General features: G+C 36.8%; 1 protein-coding gene across 5 annotated transcripts in view; it reads right to left on the reverse strand.

Annotated features, from left to right (window-relative positions):
- prkn (parkin RBR E3 ubiquitin protein ligase) overlaps positions 1-18,695 on the reverse strand; it is a 156,436-nt gene that overhangs the window by 17,474 nt on the left and 120,267 nt on the right. For all 5 annotated transcript variants that reach the window (XM_015363280.2, XM_015363278.2, XM_015363277.2 and 2 more), the window contains 2 exons: positions 9,178-9,239; positions 6,556-6,705 (listed from right to left, as the gene is read on the reverse strand). In XM_015363280.2, coding sequence (XP_015218766.2) covers positions 6,556-6,705; positions 9,178-9,239 — 212 coding nt within the window. The remainder of the gene's footprint in view (positions 1-6,555; positions 6,706-9,177; positions 9,240-18,695) is intronic.

The raw sequence follows: 18,695 nt of genomic DNA on the forward strand, positions 1-18,695 counted from the left end.
ATGGTGAATACTCCACTTTCTTGTAGACACCTTGATAAAATCGGACTTCTTCTGCTCTTCAATTAAGCATGTTAGCAAATGTGTGGAAAGTAGAATTAGACCTGTCTGAAGAGCAGCTTTAGAACTTCGATCCCATTCACATTTGACACCCATAGGGGCAAAATAATCTGTCATGTGGAAAGACTGCAGTACTTATCAGGATTGTTGCATGAAGGCGCTTAGTTAGAAAAGCATCCCTAGATATAATCCTTTTAGATGCAATCTGGTCAACTGCACACTTTCAGATAATGCACGTTTTACTTAGAAATGAAAACTGTTCCCGCAAGAAGATATTAAGCTGGAGTGAGGGTCATGAGGCAATTATCTATATAGAAGTATTCTGGCAAAAACACAAGAAAATGCTGATTAAGTGAATTTCCATTGAAATATTTTTTTGTAACAACAGGAGATACAACGTTCTTTAAACGTTTGACTTGGAATTCCATCAAGACAAAGGTGTATTCAGAAAACTGGATGCACTTCAGCAATTTCACTTTCACAACATATTTATCAATATAGTGACAATTCAATTTAGTCAAAACAAAGGTTGTATGATTATTCCACAGAGCACAGTTTTACCATTTAAGTTCTAATGGCCTTTCTCAACTGAAATAGTGAGAAATATCCTACAAAAGCAACAGAAAATTGAAACAATCAATTTAGTATTTTTTTTCTTGGTTACAGAACTTCGGTAACAATACTCTCAAGATGAACAACGTGATGGATTCTCTATTTATTGCCATGTGCTCTGTTCAAAATTGAATGTTTTTTCGGGTTTGTTTAATTCTGAAGGTGGTGAGCTATCTGCTGACAGCAGGTGTAGCTGGCCATATATCAGGCCTCTCTCCCGGAACATAAAAGGCAGCATTTTTATATGAAGCACAGCCGAAAGGAATGATGTATCCACCATACCTCCATTGATTTTACTGTGTGTGTCTATCAGCAGTATGAGGAGAGTCTGAACCACTGGCAAAGGAAAAGGCCACAATATTGACTTATAACAGACCGATGCCTCCTGAGTGCTGTAAGATGTCACTGACATGGCATCCTGTTTATTCTCTGGCCTTTTCCATAATTAAATTCTTCAGTATTAATAACCATCACACCTTCTCACTTATTTAGTACTTTTCACCATTTCCGACAAGTTGTAGGTAATTTGGCTGTTGACAGCTCCTTCCTCCATTTTTATTGCAAGGCTGAACAGAAATCCTGAGCTCCCCTTTCCTGCCTCATTAGGTTTAGAGGCAATCATCTGACTCCATCCATTTTGCTTGTTTTTAATGGACTTAACTCTGCTTTTGAACCAATACTGTCTAATTCCCTTACTCTTTTAAAAACAATATCAGTTTACTGTCAAATGAGCGAGGTGGGTTAATTCCCTCACTCAGCTTGTCATTTGTTATGATCTTTTATATCACATACATTACTGCAATGAAGCTGTAATTCAATTGGCTGAGTGCAGTATTTAAAGTATAACTTGTGTCTTTTACAGGATTTGGAAATACTTGTGGAAATAACATCCATTTTAAAATGAAATTCCTTCATATTTTACTGTTTTCATATATGCAAACTGTTTTCAAATCAAACAAGACAAAAGAGGGGTGAAGTATTAAATGGCAAATGTGTTAAAGTGGGTAAAAGGCATTACTGTTGTGTTTTATTTTACAACATTTAAGGAACATGACTTCAAACTGAAAGATGAGCTGGTCAAAATAAAAATATTCCAACCATATTTGCTATTGTAAAAGCACTTAGCTCCATAATAACTCCACTGAATCAAATTCATTGAATCAATTCAAACTGAGGTCTACCTTGTCCTTGTGTTTGTTTGGTTATGAACTACATCCAATATTGTATGTACTGCAGATACATACTTTAACCCCCCGTTACAAGGCTGATTTTTCTAACATCAAATTTGTATTTGTTGTAAAGAAGTTTTCATGGTTGCTGTGGTCCTAATATTATCTGTCCTTTACAAAGCCAAGGTTGTATTAGTGACGTGAAATCTAACCCCCCAAAAAGTAATAGGAAAAACAGCATTAAACACTAATTGTGGCTCATCCCCTTACTTCATGAATTACCATCCTACTTTACATTTCAGATTCCTTACGACTTTCTAGTCGTAATTAGCTGATTTTACATCTGTTAATTCCACCAGAATTCATGAATAAATTAGCCTACCCTGGTGGAATAATTACTGCTAATTGACAGCACACTGAGAGCTATTGGAGGAAGAGCACTCCCCTCAGACTCTGCTGGGCTCTGAGGTGTTTTAGCCTGTTTTAGAGGATACAGAGCAGTGAACGGACTGGTAAATGCAGACATTCAGAGCCCCTGTTCAGAAGTGCAAATGATTTTGTTTAGTATTATTATAGGTATTACGTTCTGAAAACAAAAGAGGAAATGACAACTGTAATAATAAAAATGAAAGTAGAACAAGATGCTTATATGCATCATAGATGCTAAGATGTATTATATGTAAAAATGCTACAAATGCGTAGAGAATATAGAAAAAATCATAGACATCTATAATGGTACATTAGAAATTAATTTAGAATTTTAGACATCCAATTATTTAGCATGAGTATTGGGTGATTACAATATTATCCTCATAATATATACTCAATCATTTTCAGAATACAATTACATATTAAGTTGTTGTTATTTGTATACCATTTGTGTTGCTTTTGATTGACTTGCTGTATACTACAATTTTAAAGCCATGATTTATCTTAGTATTGCAGTCATTTCTGCACCTTATATCGTTTTTTGGAGAGCACAATGATTAATTCACACATCAACTGACTAGTTGTTGTTTATAATTCTCTATTTTTCTACTATTTTTGACAGTTTGACAGTTGTTTTGACTATACGCTCCTTTTTTATAAAGTCATCAGTTAAACAAACATACGAAACAATAATACCATGAAAGTGTTCAATAATAATTCTACCTGCTGTAGATCTCCAACTTCAGAAGAAAGATTTATGATTTCTTAGCACTCTGGGGTCAGAGAGTTAAGTGAGGATATGTTGAAATGCCCACGGGCTGTATCCATTGACTGGAGGCAGCGGGTTAGTCTGACACAGAAGTACCCACTGACACAAATGCTGACAAGTTAGATAACGTTGCTAAGTAGTCTCTTGCTACTGCACCACTGGCAGTGTGCCTGCGACATCAAGGGAAAATGTTCCTTGACAATGTTCAGGATAGTTACACTGGGCCATGTGTTGGCATGATAAGAAGGCCTCCTGTTAAGAATGGCACACAAGATACCTGTTTGCATTATTATCAAGAGAAAAGTAAACATCTCTTCATTAGTAAACATATTATTGATGGTAACATTGAAGATTTATATACAGTACATAGATTTTATAAACATGAATGTTTTTATAAAGTCTGAAGATTTTGTCATTTTTAGTAGGAGAATTATGTATCTCTAACACAGTGGTCAGCAACCTCATTTTGTGTGTCACACTGGTAGATTGTATTAGAATCCATTTTAGCCAGGCTAAGAGGGGTGTGGAGAATGGTAATAAAGATTTCATTATGTTTTCATGCACACAATGAATAAAATATGCTGTATAAACAGCAGTCTTTTCAGTGATTAGTTGTAGCACTTCATTCACCGAACAGTAACACAAACTGCAAACGGACAACTAAATTACAGCACTTAAAATTAACAGAATATTAATATCCATAAACAAGAGGACAGAAATGTATTGTAATGTGTAAGTTTTATGTACAATTATTTAAGGCACCACACAAACAATAAGGCTTTCAATTTGAAAATTAAATCACTCTATCCATGCTTGTTGGAACCTTTGACTATTGAAATGCTTTACCACCCATAATTAGGTAGTATTTGCATTATTATTACATATTACTGACTGACTGTTTGGCTGTCAGAAAATGACTTTTTGTTATGGTAGAAATTATAACATCTGCATTTTTTACTGTGATAAACAGTACAAGATTGAATCATCACAAGAAAAAGTGACACACCTTTTTGTTAGCACAGTTTATGGATCAGACTCACATTTATGAATTATAAATAGAACTGAAAATTAGCCTATATTTGTATTAAATATTGCATGTGAAATCCAAGAGGCTCCAGAAAGTGTTCTGAGAGCCAGGTATATCATCTCCATGTGGCAAGATACATATGCTGGGGTTTACTGACGCCTGCTCTGTGGTATAGTAAGAAACACTAAATCATGAGTACTCTGTTTAAATTATAGCATGGTAACAGAATCCCACAAGCCAAGTCTATATTCTCTCCGCAAGAAGAAATTGTACACAACAGTGATGCATTGTAATGGTTTATTTGCAGCAGTAAGCATTAACATTGTGATGTTAACTCATCCAAATCATTTGCAAGTAAATTCATTCCAATATCATGCCAAATTAAATTTCATCCTTCTAAGAATGTCATTAGACTGTTCCTTATATATTCTTAATTGCAAGGCACACCTTTAAGGTTATTTTCTGCATTAGGTGCACATTCAGCTTGAACAGGTTACTCAGAAAATGCTCTTTCTCAGTTAATAACAAGCCTTCTAACTTATAGGCATACATTGTTGCCTGAAATACGCATGTGTACACATCTCCTGTTGTTGAATATTTTTGTACCTGTTCATGCTTCACAGTTTGCATACCAATTCCAATTACAGCAGTTTTGGAATCTTGACTGAGTTTTCATTCTCAGCACAGATTTGGGGGAGATCCAAGTTTTTGTCTATTTGAAAACATCTGGGAAGCTCTACCTTCCTCTTTCAAATAATGATTTCTTCTCGATAAATAAAAGTCTACAAAAGACAAGGAGGATACAAAAATTGATACAAATCAATGAAAGCTGAACTTTAAATGAGAAAATATCCAAGACATGTTAAGAAGATTGGATCCAAATTTTACACTGATACTCTGTATCAGAAGTTTTGTAAACAGCTACAGAATTAGGCAGAACATAAGGCACAATGACTCTCTTGACTCTCAGCTATTGGGCATCATTACACTGAATCAACTAGCACCAGATCTGTATATAATAGCCCCAGGGACAAACAAACACTAGGCTAACACACACTTAGAGGACTCCTATCATTATCAACATTCTAAATGAGAGTAGGTAAAAAAAACAGATGACTAAACAGTCAGAACTAACAGCAATTGCTGAAGAAACTTTAATTCTTAGAACATGTTTATGGTTTCTTCTATTTTAAGCATCTCTGGGATTGTCCAATTTGAATTGCCACCTCTGTGTAATACAACCCTGCTGCATATCTAAAAATGACAAGAAAACCTACTTTACATACATACTTTACAACTTAAGCAACAGCAACAAACACAAACAAACTGGGAGTAAATAATTACCCACTGTTAATTTGACATGAACTAGACCCAGCTCTTTAATCGCCTATGCAATTGAATACATTCTGGAAACTGCATCATAATTAAAGTTTAATTGCATTGTGTTGAACTGAAATTAAAGTGATTTCGAGCTCTCAGAGGAAACAGAGAAGTGTGAAACGTATGAATATTAATCTCTGAAGGAATGACGGCAAGCTCATGTATTCTGATGAGGTCATCGGATTTATGGCATCCGTTTGAAAAGCATGAGGACATAATCGTTTCTATGAAAGGCATCACTTTGTGCATCAAGCCCTTTTAAATTCTGTGATTTGCACAACACGTGGCCACTTTAAACTACTGTTGCTAGCTTAACGGTAGTTCCACAGGAGGGCATCTCACAATAGGGGTTTGCTATTAACACTGCAACCTGCTCAGCAGTGGGGCTAGAGTATAAGGCTCTCACTGATGGAGATGTGCATTCGCCATGAACGGTCAATCAGTCAGTCAATCTACCTTGGACACCCAGCTCCAGCTATAAAAGCCTGCACCAATTTCCATTTGAAGAAACTAACGAAATTACTGAGAATGACTGTAACTGAAAGTCAATCACGTTTCATATGTCTTTGTTAAGCTTGCTAGCTAACTTGCTTTCTATTGTTTTTTTAATCTTTTAGCTTGCTTTCTGTTTCATCTTGCAAAGAAACGAACTGGCTGATCCTGTTGCTGCATTCCTGATGTCACTCAAGCTTCAACCTGAGTATAACAGCACACTGCTGTTTACCAAAAGCCCTTCCTGCTTTCGGTGATTCTGCAAGGAGAATCGGGCCTTCATGTCCTCAAATATTACTCAGCAGCCGATACAGGTTTTCTGTACTCAATGATTGCAGCCAAACTGGTGGAATGATGGACATATTTTTAAGTATTAAGCACACAGCCACTAGTCAAGACAAGAGGACATACTGTGATTGCTGAAGGTCTGTTTTAGCATTCAAACTTATGTGTATGAATAAGATTATATCCTTAGCTGGCCTGTTTGAACAACTGTATCTGTACCTTCATGTGTGGAGTAAACATGCTCCTGCAGGGAAGCTAACTCGAGCTGCTTCCCAGCTTGATACGCATATGGAACCATCGCGGCTGTCTTCACGTCAGCCCCCTGACCTCCTTACCCCACAGCCCAGACCGCTGCTCCGCTGGCACTCGATTCTGCGCTGTCCGCGGTCTGGCAGCAATCCGGCCCCACAGCCTGGCGCCGGGCAGAGCACTCCCCCCGTCTGCAGCACGCACTCCTCTGCTCCGTACCGCTGGTAGCGCTCATACTGCGGCACATGCAGAAGAAGACAGGCTGTCCCCATGGCAAAACACCTCACCGACAATCATCAGATGTTCTCATTGACCCTGGCCTGCTTTGTGTTGTTTGAATGATACCAGAAACAGTGGTACAATTTAGCTAAGAAAGCAAATTGCATTACTCGTGATATAACTGCCTCAAGCTTTAGAAGCTTTTTTCTGCCATACAGTAATTTCTCTGACTTTTTTCGAGAAATTTTATAAAAGGGTTGAGGTGTCAATCAAAAGTGATGGACGTTTTTTGAATGCCAGATCTCAGATCTCTGATCTCTGGTGCGAGTATGTGTAGAATCGCATGCTTTTCCATACGTGTAAATCATTCTGCAGTGGGAGACAGGCAGTATAATGTGTATCCTTTGTAAGAGCTTATAGTGGCACTTAGAGGAAGGTGGGGGTGGTAGCCTGGAAGCCCAATTTATTGGTGAATACCCTCAATGACAAGACTAAGACACACTGCCATCGTCCTGTCTCAATGTCAGGAATGGGTCAAACCATATTATTAACGGGTAAGACCAGGAAACATTCATGCTCTATTGATCTGGTAACAGTAATAATGACTCAGAGTGCCAAATGGAGGCAGAATCCTGTACTCTTGCATTGCAGTGTTTTTCATTTCTGTATTATTTTTCCCACAAGCGATCAAATGGCTTCATGAAATACAGCATTCCTGTAGTTGCGACAGAGAGAACCTTCTTTTTCTGATGGAGGTTAAACTTTCAGGTCTTCAACACTGCTAGTGTGATAGACAAAATAGAAAAATTACAAGTTCCTTACTTATACAATGCTAGTAAGACATGGGGAGCCATGTTTTTAGAATCAGCAATATTTACCTAAGCAATATTTGTGCTTAGATTTGAGCCAAGATTACATTTACAATGTTATTTAATTAGAATTAAATGACCTGTAATTACAATTCCTACCTATCAAATGAAAAATGGAATCCCTTAAAACTTTAAACTGTGCTCTATTAACTAATTATACATTAAAATTACATTTTATAATAAGTGGTTTTCAATTATTTTTCTCCAGTTTCAGTAGATAAAGAAGAATCCCTTCTCAAAAGCACCTGTGAAAAGCATGGTCGGTATACTCAAATCATGAAAAATAACACATGTCTGTTAACAGCATCGTGTAATGCTAGAACCTGGATCAGGCTTCTCACATCTCAGTGAGAAAAAAAACAAATATGCCAAAAAATAATTAAAAACAAGATTTTACATTAAGGAAAATTAAGACCGTGTTTTATTTTAAAAACTAAGCTCTGTTTCATGAGCCTACACTGTCAACTTTTGGTGAAAAATTTAAATGCATGTGCTTTCATATTCCACATTATTTAAAAAATGAGGTCTAACTGACTTAATTAATAAAAGTTCATTTTGATCTCTAGATGAGAAAATTCTTGCTGTGTCTAAAGGTTAATGAACAAAAGCCCAAAGAGTTTAAGGCCTGCTGGCACTAACAGAAAATTGGAAATTTCCTGCAGAATTGCTCACCTTCCCCAAAATCACTTAGAAATGATGTATTACTAATGTTTTATTCCTAATATTTTTATGTTCTGGCTTTAAACTAATGTTATCTCAGGTGTTTAACTGATTCTGCAGGGGAAATGAGAGGTTCTCCATGTCTGTGGATTTAATCAAGGAGTGATTTATATCTGTGACAGTACTTTGGGTTCACTTACAACGTCAGGTTTCAATTAAATAATTTTTAACCATGTTGATTTAATGTTTCTATTTCTTATAGTTATTTTATTATTCACATTGCCTGTTGCATCGTCTCTTGGGAAAAATGTACTACTCTGATTTCTTATGCACTCTTAACACAATTGTGGGCATCGTAGTAATATGAAGGATACTAAGTACTTCTGTCACTGTAACAAAGGTTATTGTTGTCGAGAAGATTATTAATAAGGTGTTTGTGAAAAATGTGAATTTGCTCGGTTTTCCTTTGAAACAGTGCTAAAAATCTAAAACAGGTTCCAGAGGTACTAATTTGCTGTAAAGAGATTGGTGTCAGTCAGCTCCAGTGGCAATCCTCAGAACAGAAGGAGCATAAAAGATGAAGAATAAACAGCTTACAGTAGGTACACTGACATTCCTGCAATTCCTGTAGGGTTCAATGAACACTGCAGTAGCAGTTAGGCACAGGAAAAAGAAACAATTTAGTGCAAGAATGACTGTTTTTGAGGACTGTGTGATAGCAAAGGTGGAGGGAGGGACAGGTGGAGGGACGATGCAGCACTACGTAGCAGATGCAGCAATTAAGAGCTTGTCAAGTCTGACAGAAAGAACAAAAACACATTCCCACGTCTCTCGCGTCTCACTGGGAGCCGGCCGGCAGGGTCAGAGGATGCGCCGGGCCTCCCTGAGGATGGAGGACCCTGTCTCATTAGAGCGCTGCCTGTGTAGCCTGTAGTTGCCGGCTCTCTGCAAGTAACTCACCTGCTCCTCTCCAAGAGCACGGAAATGATGAAGCTCTTTAATCAGGGAGTCTGGACAGCCGGCTGGAGAAAGAACAAAAGAAAAAAAATAGCTCAGACACCAGGGTATCGCAATCCTGCAGGGAGTTTCATGGCTTTGGGGGAGGATTTTTTTTTTATTCATTAAAAGGGAATGACATCTATGCTGATAATCATACCAAGAAAAAGAAATAAGACAACTGAACAAGAAAAGGAACTCATTATGAACTCCTGCCTCACCTAAAAAGAAAAATGTACCACTGTGATCAATAAGATGATGTGCAGAAGCTCCACTCTTTCAAAAATCATTTCCTTTTTCAGACCTACATTGCTCCATGAAAAGCTCCATCACATATCTCCGACATTCTTTGGCAAAGCACTTGTAAATATAAACATTAAAACGATAAAAACTGTAAATCCCCCTTCTTCATTAATACATCACACATCATACGAGATGCAGTAAAAAGCCAGTGAACCATAAGCCAGTAAGTTTAGCTGTGCTGTTATAGTGGTGCAGATCAAATATCTGGATTCTGGACATCACTGATCTTACAAAGTAATTATTAATAATCTCTCAGTAGACCATCATTTTCTAGACATAAAATGAATAAAAAATTCTGTCAAATCACTGGACAGACATTACATCCACCAGTTTCAAGTAAAATATCACATCAACTGACTTTCAGTAACCTTTTTGTCAGATCAAATCTCTGCTTTATTTTTAACAAGCATTTCATAATGATATGACCCCATCACAGGTAAGTCAGCTGCTTTAGACCAAAAGCAACTTGTCAGAATGACATCCCAATTACACTGGCAGAATCTAATGACTTCTCTCATTTCCATGTCGTAACATTCAAATGAAATCAAACAAGCCGTTAAAATGCATCTCTGAAATATTCTGGTATATGACAAAACTGTTGCTTTACACTAACTAGACTCAAATTAGCACTGAATGTGTGCTTTCAGCTTTGGTGCATTCCCACCAAAAATAATTGTCTTTATTATCTTATCTTAATTTTAAAAATAAATTACTTTTTTACAATGATGTTCTCATGGTAATAGATGGAAATTAATTCCTTTTGTCTGGGGAAGCAACACCAAAATACTTGATTATTGTGGAAAACAGAAAGAATGCAAATGTAGGCCAACAGAAGTAACCTGATAGGAGTGTGTAATACTCTCTAAAACAGAAAATCATTAAGATGACAAAATATTACTCACTGAAATAATTAGTTATATTCAGCAATTAAGATCAGAGTTCGAAAGTCAATTGAAGAAGTCTCGGGCTCTCAAGAACCAGAATAGCTCATCCTTTCTGAAAAACACTTCACTAACAGTTCTCCAGTACTGGATTCACCAGAAAAGTCTCATCAAAGAGAAGGTTAAACCTCATACGGGCTCAATATTAAAACACTTTTAAACCCCCATAAAATATGCAAATACTCCTTACATACAAAGTTTGTACTTGATTATTTCATTGAACAAGGACACTCTTTTATCCATCTGAATGTGAGCCATGAGGTCTGCACAGTGCTTCATGCTCCACTCCCAATTAGCTATGTGAAAGCTGAGTGTAAGAATGCGCTGCAGGTCTGGGACTCGTTGTGCGTTCCACCAAAGGGAGAGAGCCCCATCTCAGGCGAAGAGCAGTCAAGCCGGGCTCCTCGGCCGGCTGCAGCACCATGCACGGAGGCCTGACCCCCCAGCCCATTCACGGGCCCTCGGGGGCCGGCTTCCAGAGCTCCGCATTCCTGAGACTGGGCATGATGGAGAACACACACTCGGAGCGGACGAGTGCACCGAGCAAACGCACACAATGAGAAGCGGCACCATGCCCAACCATGGAACCATGGTCATAGAGAGTAATCCATCCAAGTACACTGGGAGAATACCCGGCCGCAGGGATGCCACGAGACAAGAGAATACCCAGCCCTAGGGAATCCTAGAAACAAGAGAATAACAAGCCATAGAAGCTGCAAAGCAAGCCAAGGTCACAAGACCAACAAGCGGAACTAGGGAGGAAGCCAGGAAAACACGGAAACCAAGCTCGAGGGGGGCTCCGTTTAAAACACAATGACAGAGCCCCGTGCCCTGCCAGATCCAAGTACAGTATTTATTGTTATAGAACACCAGGCACGGGCATGGCCATAAACCGATTCCAGGTGCCTGGAGTTCCCAGGTAAACTGTTTCCATGGCAACCGGCCAAGGGACGCAGAAGACGATGACATCACCAGCTGTATTGACACGCTAGCTTGCCCTGCGGAACAGTAGCAGGGCCAACATTACAACTGAGCAGATGAGAGGTCAAGTGTATGGACAGAAATCATACATGAAGACCTTAAAGCTTTTAAACATACAATTAAAAATGTGTTGACTTGTTAAAATTTACATTGAAAAGTAGGAGGATTCAGATCTAGTTTAATATGGTTTTAAAAAGATTTAGATTTCAGGAGGTCAGAGTAGCTTACAAATACCTTGCTATAAATGAGAAAGCTGACTCCTCAAAGGAGAACAAATATATCTAAGCTAATTACACTGCATTCTTCAAAAAGCACTGATCTGTGACTGTTTCAAATAGGCAAGTGTTTGAAATTTTAAAGAGAAACAGTGTTTCATATTTCACTCTGATCGGAGCCACAGTTGAGTAAACACACCATAGCATGTCACTACTGCAGATAGCAGAACGAACAGCAGTCCTCAACTGTGACATGTTATAAACAATCACCCATTAATAAGGTATAGATTTTAGACAAACTTGATTTTTTCCACATAGCATGTTCTCCCCGGGAGTTTCCTCCATGTGCAACAATTTCTTCCACCTCTCAAAAACAAGCTGGTTAGGCTAATTGGCAGCTAATTGGTTTCACCTTGTACCCTAAGATTCTGGGACAGGTTCCAGATTACAGGTTGCATTGACCCTTAGCAGAAATAAGAGACTGTCAAAAAATAGATGGTTGCATGGATAATGTACGCAGTCTGTACCTGTCCACATACCAGGTAAATATTAGGAAAGTCATTGAATAATGTATTGGGTATCTGCATGTTTCAAGAATAGCTTGCAGAGGACATAGCTTGTGAATATTTGCAAATCAGAACCACTTATTCTAGCAGGATCTACATCAATTATGGTGGTGATGAAGGCATCAGTGTGTGGGATTAAACTTCATTGTGCATTATTGCATTTTAAACTGCATTTCACAAGTTTCATCAGTACTCAGCAGCAATGAGATCATTTGTCTGGCCTATAGTAGGTTGAAAAAATAGTTTTGGCCCATGCTCCTTAAGCAAACCACTGTGGGTTCCTAATATTTTGACTATGGAGTGTATGAGTACCAACAGGAAAATAAAAGAAAAACATTCAATGTTGTGCTCCAACTTCCACCAATGGCTACTACCAAAATATATGATAATGAACTTCCATGAATCTTGTTAAATACTGCTGATGGCATTTTATCATTTTATTTGTGTATCTGTATTTAAGATCCATATGGCAAAGTCAATGTGTGTGACATTAAACAACACTATTCTTGATGATTATTCAAAGAAAATATAGATATATGTTACAGCTGCAGGAGACAAATAGCATTCCCATTTCCAATTCCTATGCAGGAAATACCAAGTGTTTCTCGGCACATTATTGATCATACTCTTTTTAAGTACCATACTCTACTTCAAAGCAATTTTTACCAACAAAATTGATGGACAGCACTTTTTTATGATTTCCCTAGATAATACTTGTGGCCTAAGTCTGCATGCTGCATTAGATGTCTCATCTCTGTGATGCATTATTTTCTAAAATGTAAGCATCAGCAAATTTCCAATATATATTTATGTATGATTTTTTTGACCCTGCTGACTTCTCGTATAACTTTAATTCTTGTCTAACACAGCTTTCCTAAAGGCAAAAAGACATTTTTTTACAATAGAACTGAGAGTACACACAAGCACGTCAGCACAACTGTTTTAACACAATAAGCAATACATATATATTTTAGGTAGAAATGCAAACTACTAAGAAAGCAGGAATTTTTCATACTGCCTTCAACAGGCGGGAGTTAAAGTTTAGTCTTTGAGTGCAGAACATGGGTTGTACTGAATAATGTAACAGTTACAAAAAAACACCTGCGCTTTCAGAGAATGGATATCCGACTGCTCCTCAGAAAAGTTTCTATACCTTTGTCTCCTTTATGTGTTTTTTCTGCTGTGGATTGAGAAATCCACAGACCCTAAGTGATCTTAATTATCTAAATGAGAATTATGATATCTCCTCAGCACATAATTTCACACTACGTCCCATTCATTCTCCAGCTACTCCTGGAGACAATTGTGGGATGCCTTTCGTCTTCCCTCGCTTCTATTTTGCTGGCTCAGTGGACAGGAACCTTGATGAGTCTGATAGTTCTTGCAGCTTCAGTAATTTAAATAAATTATGCAAATGAAAACAAAGCAGTTTCCAGAATATTTATCCCTCCGTCTCGAGCTGACTGGGTGTCAAACAGTTTTTGGAGAAATGTTTCTATTTTTTTTCCACTTACAGTCAAGACTTGGCACTCATACACGTTCAAATGTTTGGAAGCACCATATTCATTCTTCTTGACTGCCATCCCTAAATTCACTCTTATTTTTGCAGCCATGAGCTGACCACTCACTAGTCTTTTACAATATTCTACAGACATATACTGTAGGGTCTTAAATGTGGTGGCAGCCCAATGGGTCTTAGTTTTATTAGTAAACCTATACTAATATACTAATATAATATACTAATAATATGACTATGATCATCACATTTTGCACATACCTATGTATTTATTTTTATTTATTTATTTTATATTTATTTTGTTGTCTTTTGTTTTATAACTATTCTGATGTCTGTTTTTGCTTGTCTTGGGTTAGACTGCTGTAACACATCAATTTCCCTACGGGATTAATAAAGTCTTATCTATCTATGTATACAATTGGTGTTGAAGTGTGTGCTCCTGATTAAACAACTTTTGGCACTTGCATAATAATGTGTTGGTGTCTTTCAACTAGTAACATTCTTCTACGTAGTGCAAAGGTTTGGAATCAATCAGTACAAAGACACTTGACTTACACTTTTAATTCTGAATTTGGTAAATATTCTTGTCAACTCACAAACTTACAAACAACACTCAAAAGACTGTATTATTGAATTACAGTATGGGGCAAGGATACTGTATTTTATTTTTTCAAGTGTCAGTCTGCCATAAGGCTGGCATGTGAATTACAAAATCTCTTCCAAAATAAAAAGAAAGCATTTCTGATATGTCTCTTTCTTAGAAAAAAAAGTTGAAATTCATTGATTTCTGCAGCTCCTGCAGCACAACTGCAGATGTTAAATAATGCTGTCAATCATTTCTGAATAGCTGGCAAGCTACACTGTAACAAATGAAAAGCTTTTCTCCATGACTTGTGTCTGCTTCTTTGACAACTAAATGTATAAATCTTATTGAATCTTTCCTTGTGATACATTTTAAATAAATAAAACATGAAAATAAATATGGACAGCTGGCTGTGCCAGTTTAGACTGAATAAAGATGTAGGGTAAAAAAAAAAGAATTTACCACCATTGGCAGACACAGCAAAGGCAAGGAAAACAAAGGTTAGCAGCAACACTCAGTGATCTGTTTTCTTAGATTTGAGAGATTGCTCTTCAATTTATGGCTCCAAGATCATATCAAGCTCTTGTTTTCATGACCTTCATAAGCTGAGGAAAAAAAAACAATTCTGTTATAGATGCTTATAAATGTGTACTTATAAAAGGGGGAATATCTTGTATTTTGTACAGTGTCAGATTCCACTACTTCACAACCTAAATATTTTAAATCTGACTAGGCCACATATTTCTCTGTTAACTGTTTCTATGTTAACAAGAGACATGTATCAGAAATCAATCAATTTGAATAAAGGCTTAGCTATCAAGGGTGAAAGACTATGAAAAATGTACTTATTATCTGTATTTAATGTAGAATGAATAATAAAGACAATGCAGAGAAGCAGTAAAAAAATCAAAGGAAATGTTAGGATATACTGTATGATTAAAAGCACTAGAAAGTTTAAATCAAGGGATATTGTGATAAAACTGCACCATGCACTAGAAAAGCATAGTAAGAACTCATTTAGAATATTGTGTAACTTTTTGGTCACGATGTTACAAAACACATGGAGTCTTTGGAATCAGTCTGGTTGGAAACATTCCTGATCTTAAATGCCCTACAGTGACAAACCTAAAGAACTTAACCTTTTTTGTTTTAAACACGGAACACTACAAGAGGGGCCAATCCAGGTATTCAAAATCTTCAAAGGCACTGACAAAGCTGACTCAGTGGACTAAAGAATGAGCAGTGAAATAAAAAACAGAGGACACTAGCTGAAGCTATGAGGACAAGTACTGTACCTTTGTATGCGAAGTGTATGGGAGAATGGAAAAAGTCACCCAGCTGTTTTGTCAAAGCCAGTAACTTGACTTCTTTCAGGAAATGGCTGGACAAGATCCTCAGATCAATTATCTGCTAACAAATGGACTATATGTGCAAAATGGCCTCTTGTTAGCAACCTTACTCATGTTTTTATCTTCCTAAAACTCAAATATCAATCAACCGACGATTTCTTTACAGAAATCTGGCATTAATCAAATTCACACCGATGGTAAACATTCTTATTGTGTGCAATTTGTGAAATTTCTAAGTGCTCTGTGTGATCAAGATTAATTACTGTGCATTATTAAGTTCAATATTAACATTATGTAAATCAAAACATCTGCATAATCATACAAATTAATAGCAAGAGTATCTGACAACAACATCATCCAACAGTATTTGCAGGAATTTATAGACATAAGATGTCAATAGGTATAGTGTTTTTAAAAGATGCACGCTTGGTGTTTAGATTTCTTTAATTCATTGTAAATAGATTTGTATTCATGGTAAAATGAGAACAACAAAAACAGTGGAAAAGCAGTTCTTCATGCAGTGTTAAAATTATTATCAATAAAATCCCCAAAAAGAATGTTTAAAAAATAGCAAAACCAAAAAAAAACCATATTGAGTCATTTAATTTACAAGAGTCTTTCTCCTCTCTCAGTGTAACTAAATTCTATCGTACTAATCCCAGAGATCAAGTTCAGTAGTCAATATCACTTATTTAATATAACCTTTAAACCCTCTAGTGAGAAATTCTCAGTGAGAATTCCTTTAAGACTATGCCTGATCTTATAAAATAAATGCATAGCAACATGCATAACAACAGAAGTATAAAAACCGTTCTTTCATCTCTTTACTGTAATTGAAGACATTCTAATTCAGTAATGTGTCTCTTGAAAGTATCATACAGAAATGAGTCATAAACAAAAGGTTGTTTTTAAGGAAATATTCATATAACTAACAGACAAAAATATCTTTAAAATATATCTTGAAATATATACCTGGGCAGAAGATTTAGTTCTGCATGAGGTTCAGAGGGTCAAATACATACAGCACATGGAAAAAACCCATTTAGAGCTGTACCTCAGTTACAGGTCCCTGGTACAAGTACCATGTAACATATACATCATATCACTATATAGTACAGTATACTGTATACTGTGCAATATCTAATGAAAGAATTCAGAAGCCTGCTCAGTTTTCACACTTCATTGCTGGCCTTAAAAAGTCCTGACTTTGATACTATTAAGAATCTGTGTAAAGGCTTGATGACTGCTGTTCATAAGAAATTCCTAATCCAATTTAAGAGCGCTACTGCGAATTGGCAAAAACTACATTAAGCCAATTTGCAAAGCTAAGAGACTTGGCCCAAAAGACTTGTGGCTACACCTGCTACCAAAAGGTGACTCCATCAAATATTAAGTTCATGGATCTGAATGCTTATACAATCAATATATTTAATTTTTTTCTGTTAAGTTTTTGCTGAAGTTTAATGTAACCTGTCTTGCTCTTAGAGGTCTTCAATTTGAACATTCATGGTTTGAATGAAATATTAAGTTGATAAAGCATATACTGTATGCATCATTTTGTAATTTTATAAAACCATTAGACGAGTATGAACACTTTTGCAGGCATTACACTTCTTGGAGTCCACTGTTTTGTGGGTGTGCAATTCATGCTATAAATACCTAAATGTATTTTCTAGGCATTGTTAGCAAGCAGGACAACACTAATTTCAACATTTATCTTAAAAAAAGTTCAAATCCATCAAAGATTTCTTGGTACTAAGGTACAGGTTCTTGAACCTCAGAATGTAGTCTCAGAATCCAGAACAGAATGAAGGGATATTATTTACATTCGCAACTGAGTTGCCCTCTGTAATCTACAGCTGACAGAGCTGACAGCTATGAGCTGTATCTGCTGAAAGCTCTCATGATAAAAGAATGATGAATGCACACATTCTCCTCATAACTGATAGAACCAAAAGATTACTGAGCTACAACACAAGTAACAGCAAGTAAGTATAACACCAAGCAATTAGAACATAATGCCTTTCACAACATTTATTTTTTCTGTATCTCCCTTGTCTAAATAACTAATTAGTGCAACTACACTCATTGGACATGGAGTCTGATATCAAAGTGCTTTTGCTTCTAAAATGGACACCAGCACAGGTGGACAAGTCAACATTGGCTCTATATGCAGACTACTCATCTACACAAGGCTAATTATGTGTTCAATGTAAAGCTTCATTTCTCATCTGAATAAAGGTAGCAAGATGCCTTACTAGTGTAATGCTTTGCACTCACAATCCAATAAAGCATGCCCCTCTGGCTAGTCCGCAAATGCAATTTTCTCTCTTTTTTTTCCTTAAGCCCTTACTGTTTTCTTTCGTGTTACTTTTATTATGCAAATGTTTTAAGCTAATATTAATCAGACAGACGAACTGGGATATTAAAACAAGGAACATCACACTTTATCAAAATGTAATTAAAGACACTGAAAATGACACTGTGTTGCCATGGTGACACAAAGAAGGCAATTGGATTTACACAGTATGATAAACTCCAAAGATAAACTTGCACAGATACTCCATAACCCCCAGCACCACTTCTCAGCATCTTCACTTTCAGGGCCACAAGGTGCAAAACAAAAACAATTAACAGTCTGTAAGGTGTCCCAGGTGAAGGTTAAGTGGAGCAGGTAGACGTAGAAGATCACTAAGCAGTAGAGATAGCCTTTTAAAAAGATTAGGGATGAGAAGTCCTTCTTTACAAGTTTGACTTCCTTTCTCCAGCTGTCTGCTACCTTTCTGAAACATCACAAACATCTGTAGGGAACACCTGCATTTTAATAAGGCATCCACTGAATGCTTCTCCTTTATAGAAATGATCTGACGAAACTTCACACAATAAACTTGTTAATTTAATTAAACTCCTCTGTGGGGCAAGAAAAGCATTCAAAAGATGTTCACCTTGTTATGTTCTCAGAGGAAGAACCAAGTCTTGAATATCAAGTCAGCTTGGCAATGCCTCTAGGTAACAGGCTATTTTATTA

The sequence above is a fragment of the Lepisosteus oculatus genome, chromosome 17 (assembly GCF_040954835.1).
Source record: "Lepisosteus oculatus isolate fLepOcu1 chromosome 17, fLepOcu1.hap2, whole genome shotgun sequence".
Lineage (NCBI taxonomy): Eukaryota > Metazoa > Chordata > Actinopteri > Semionotiformes > Lepisosteidae > Lepisosteus > Lepisosteus oculatus.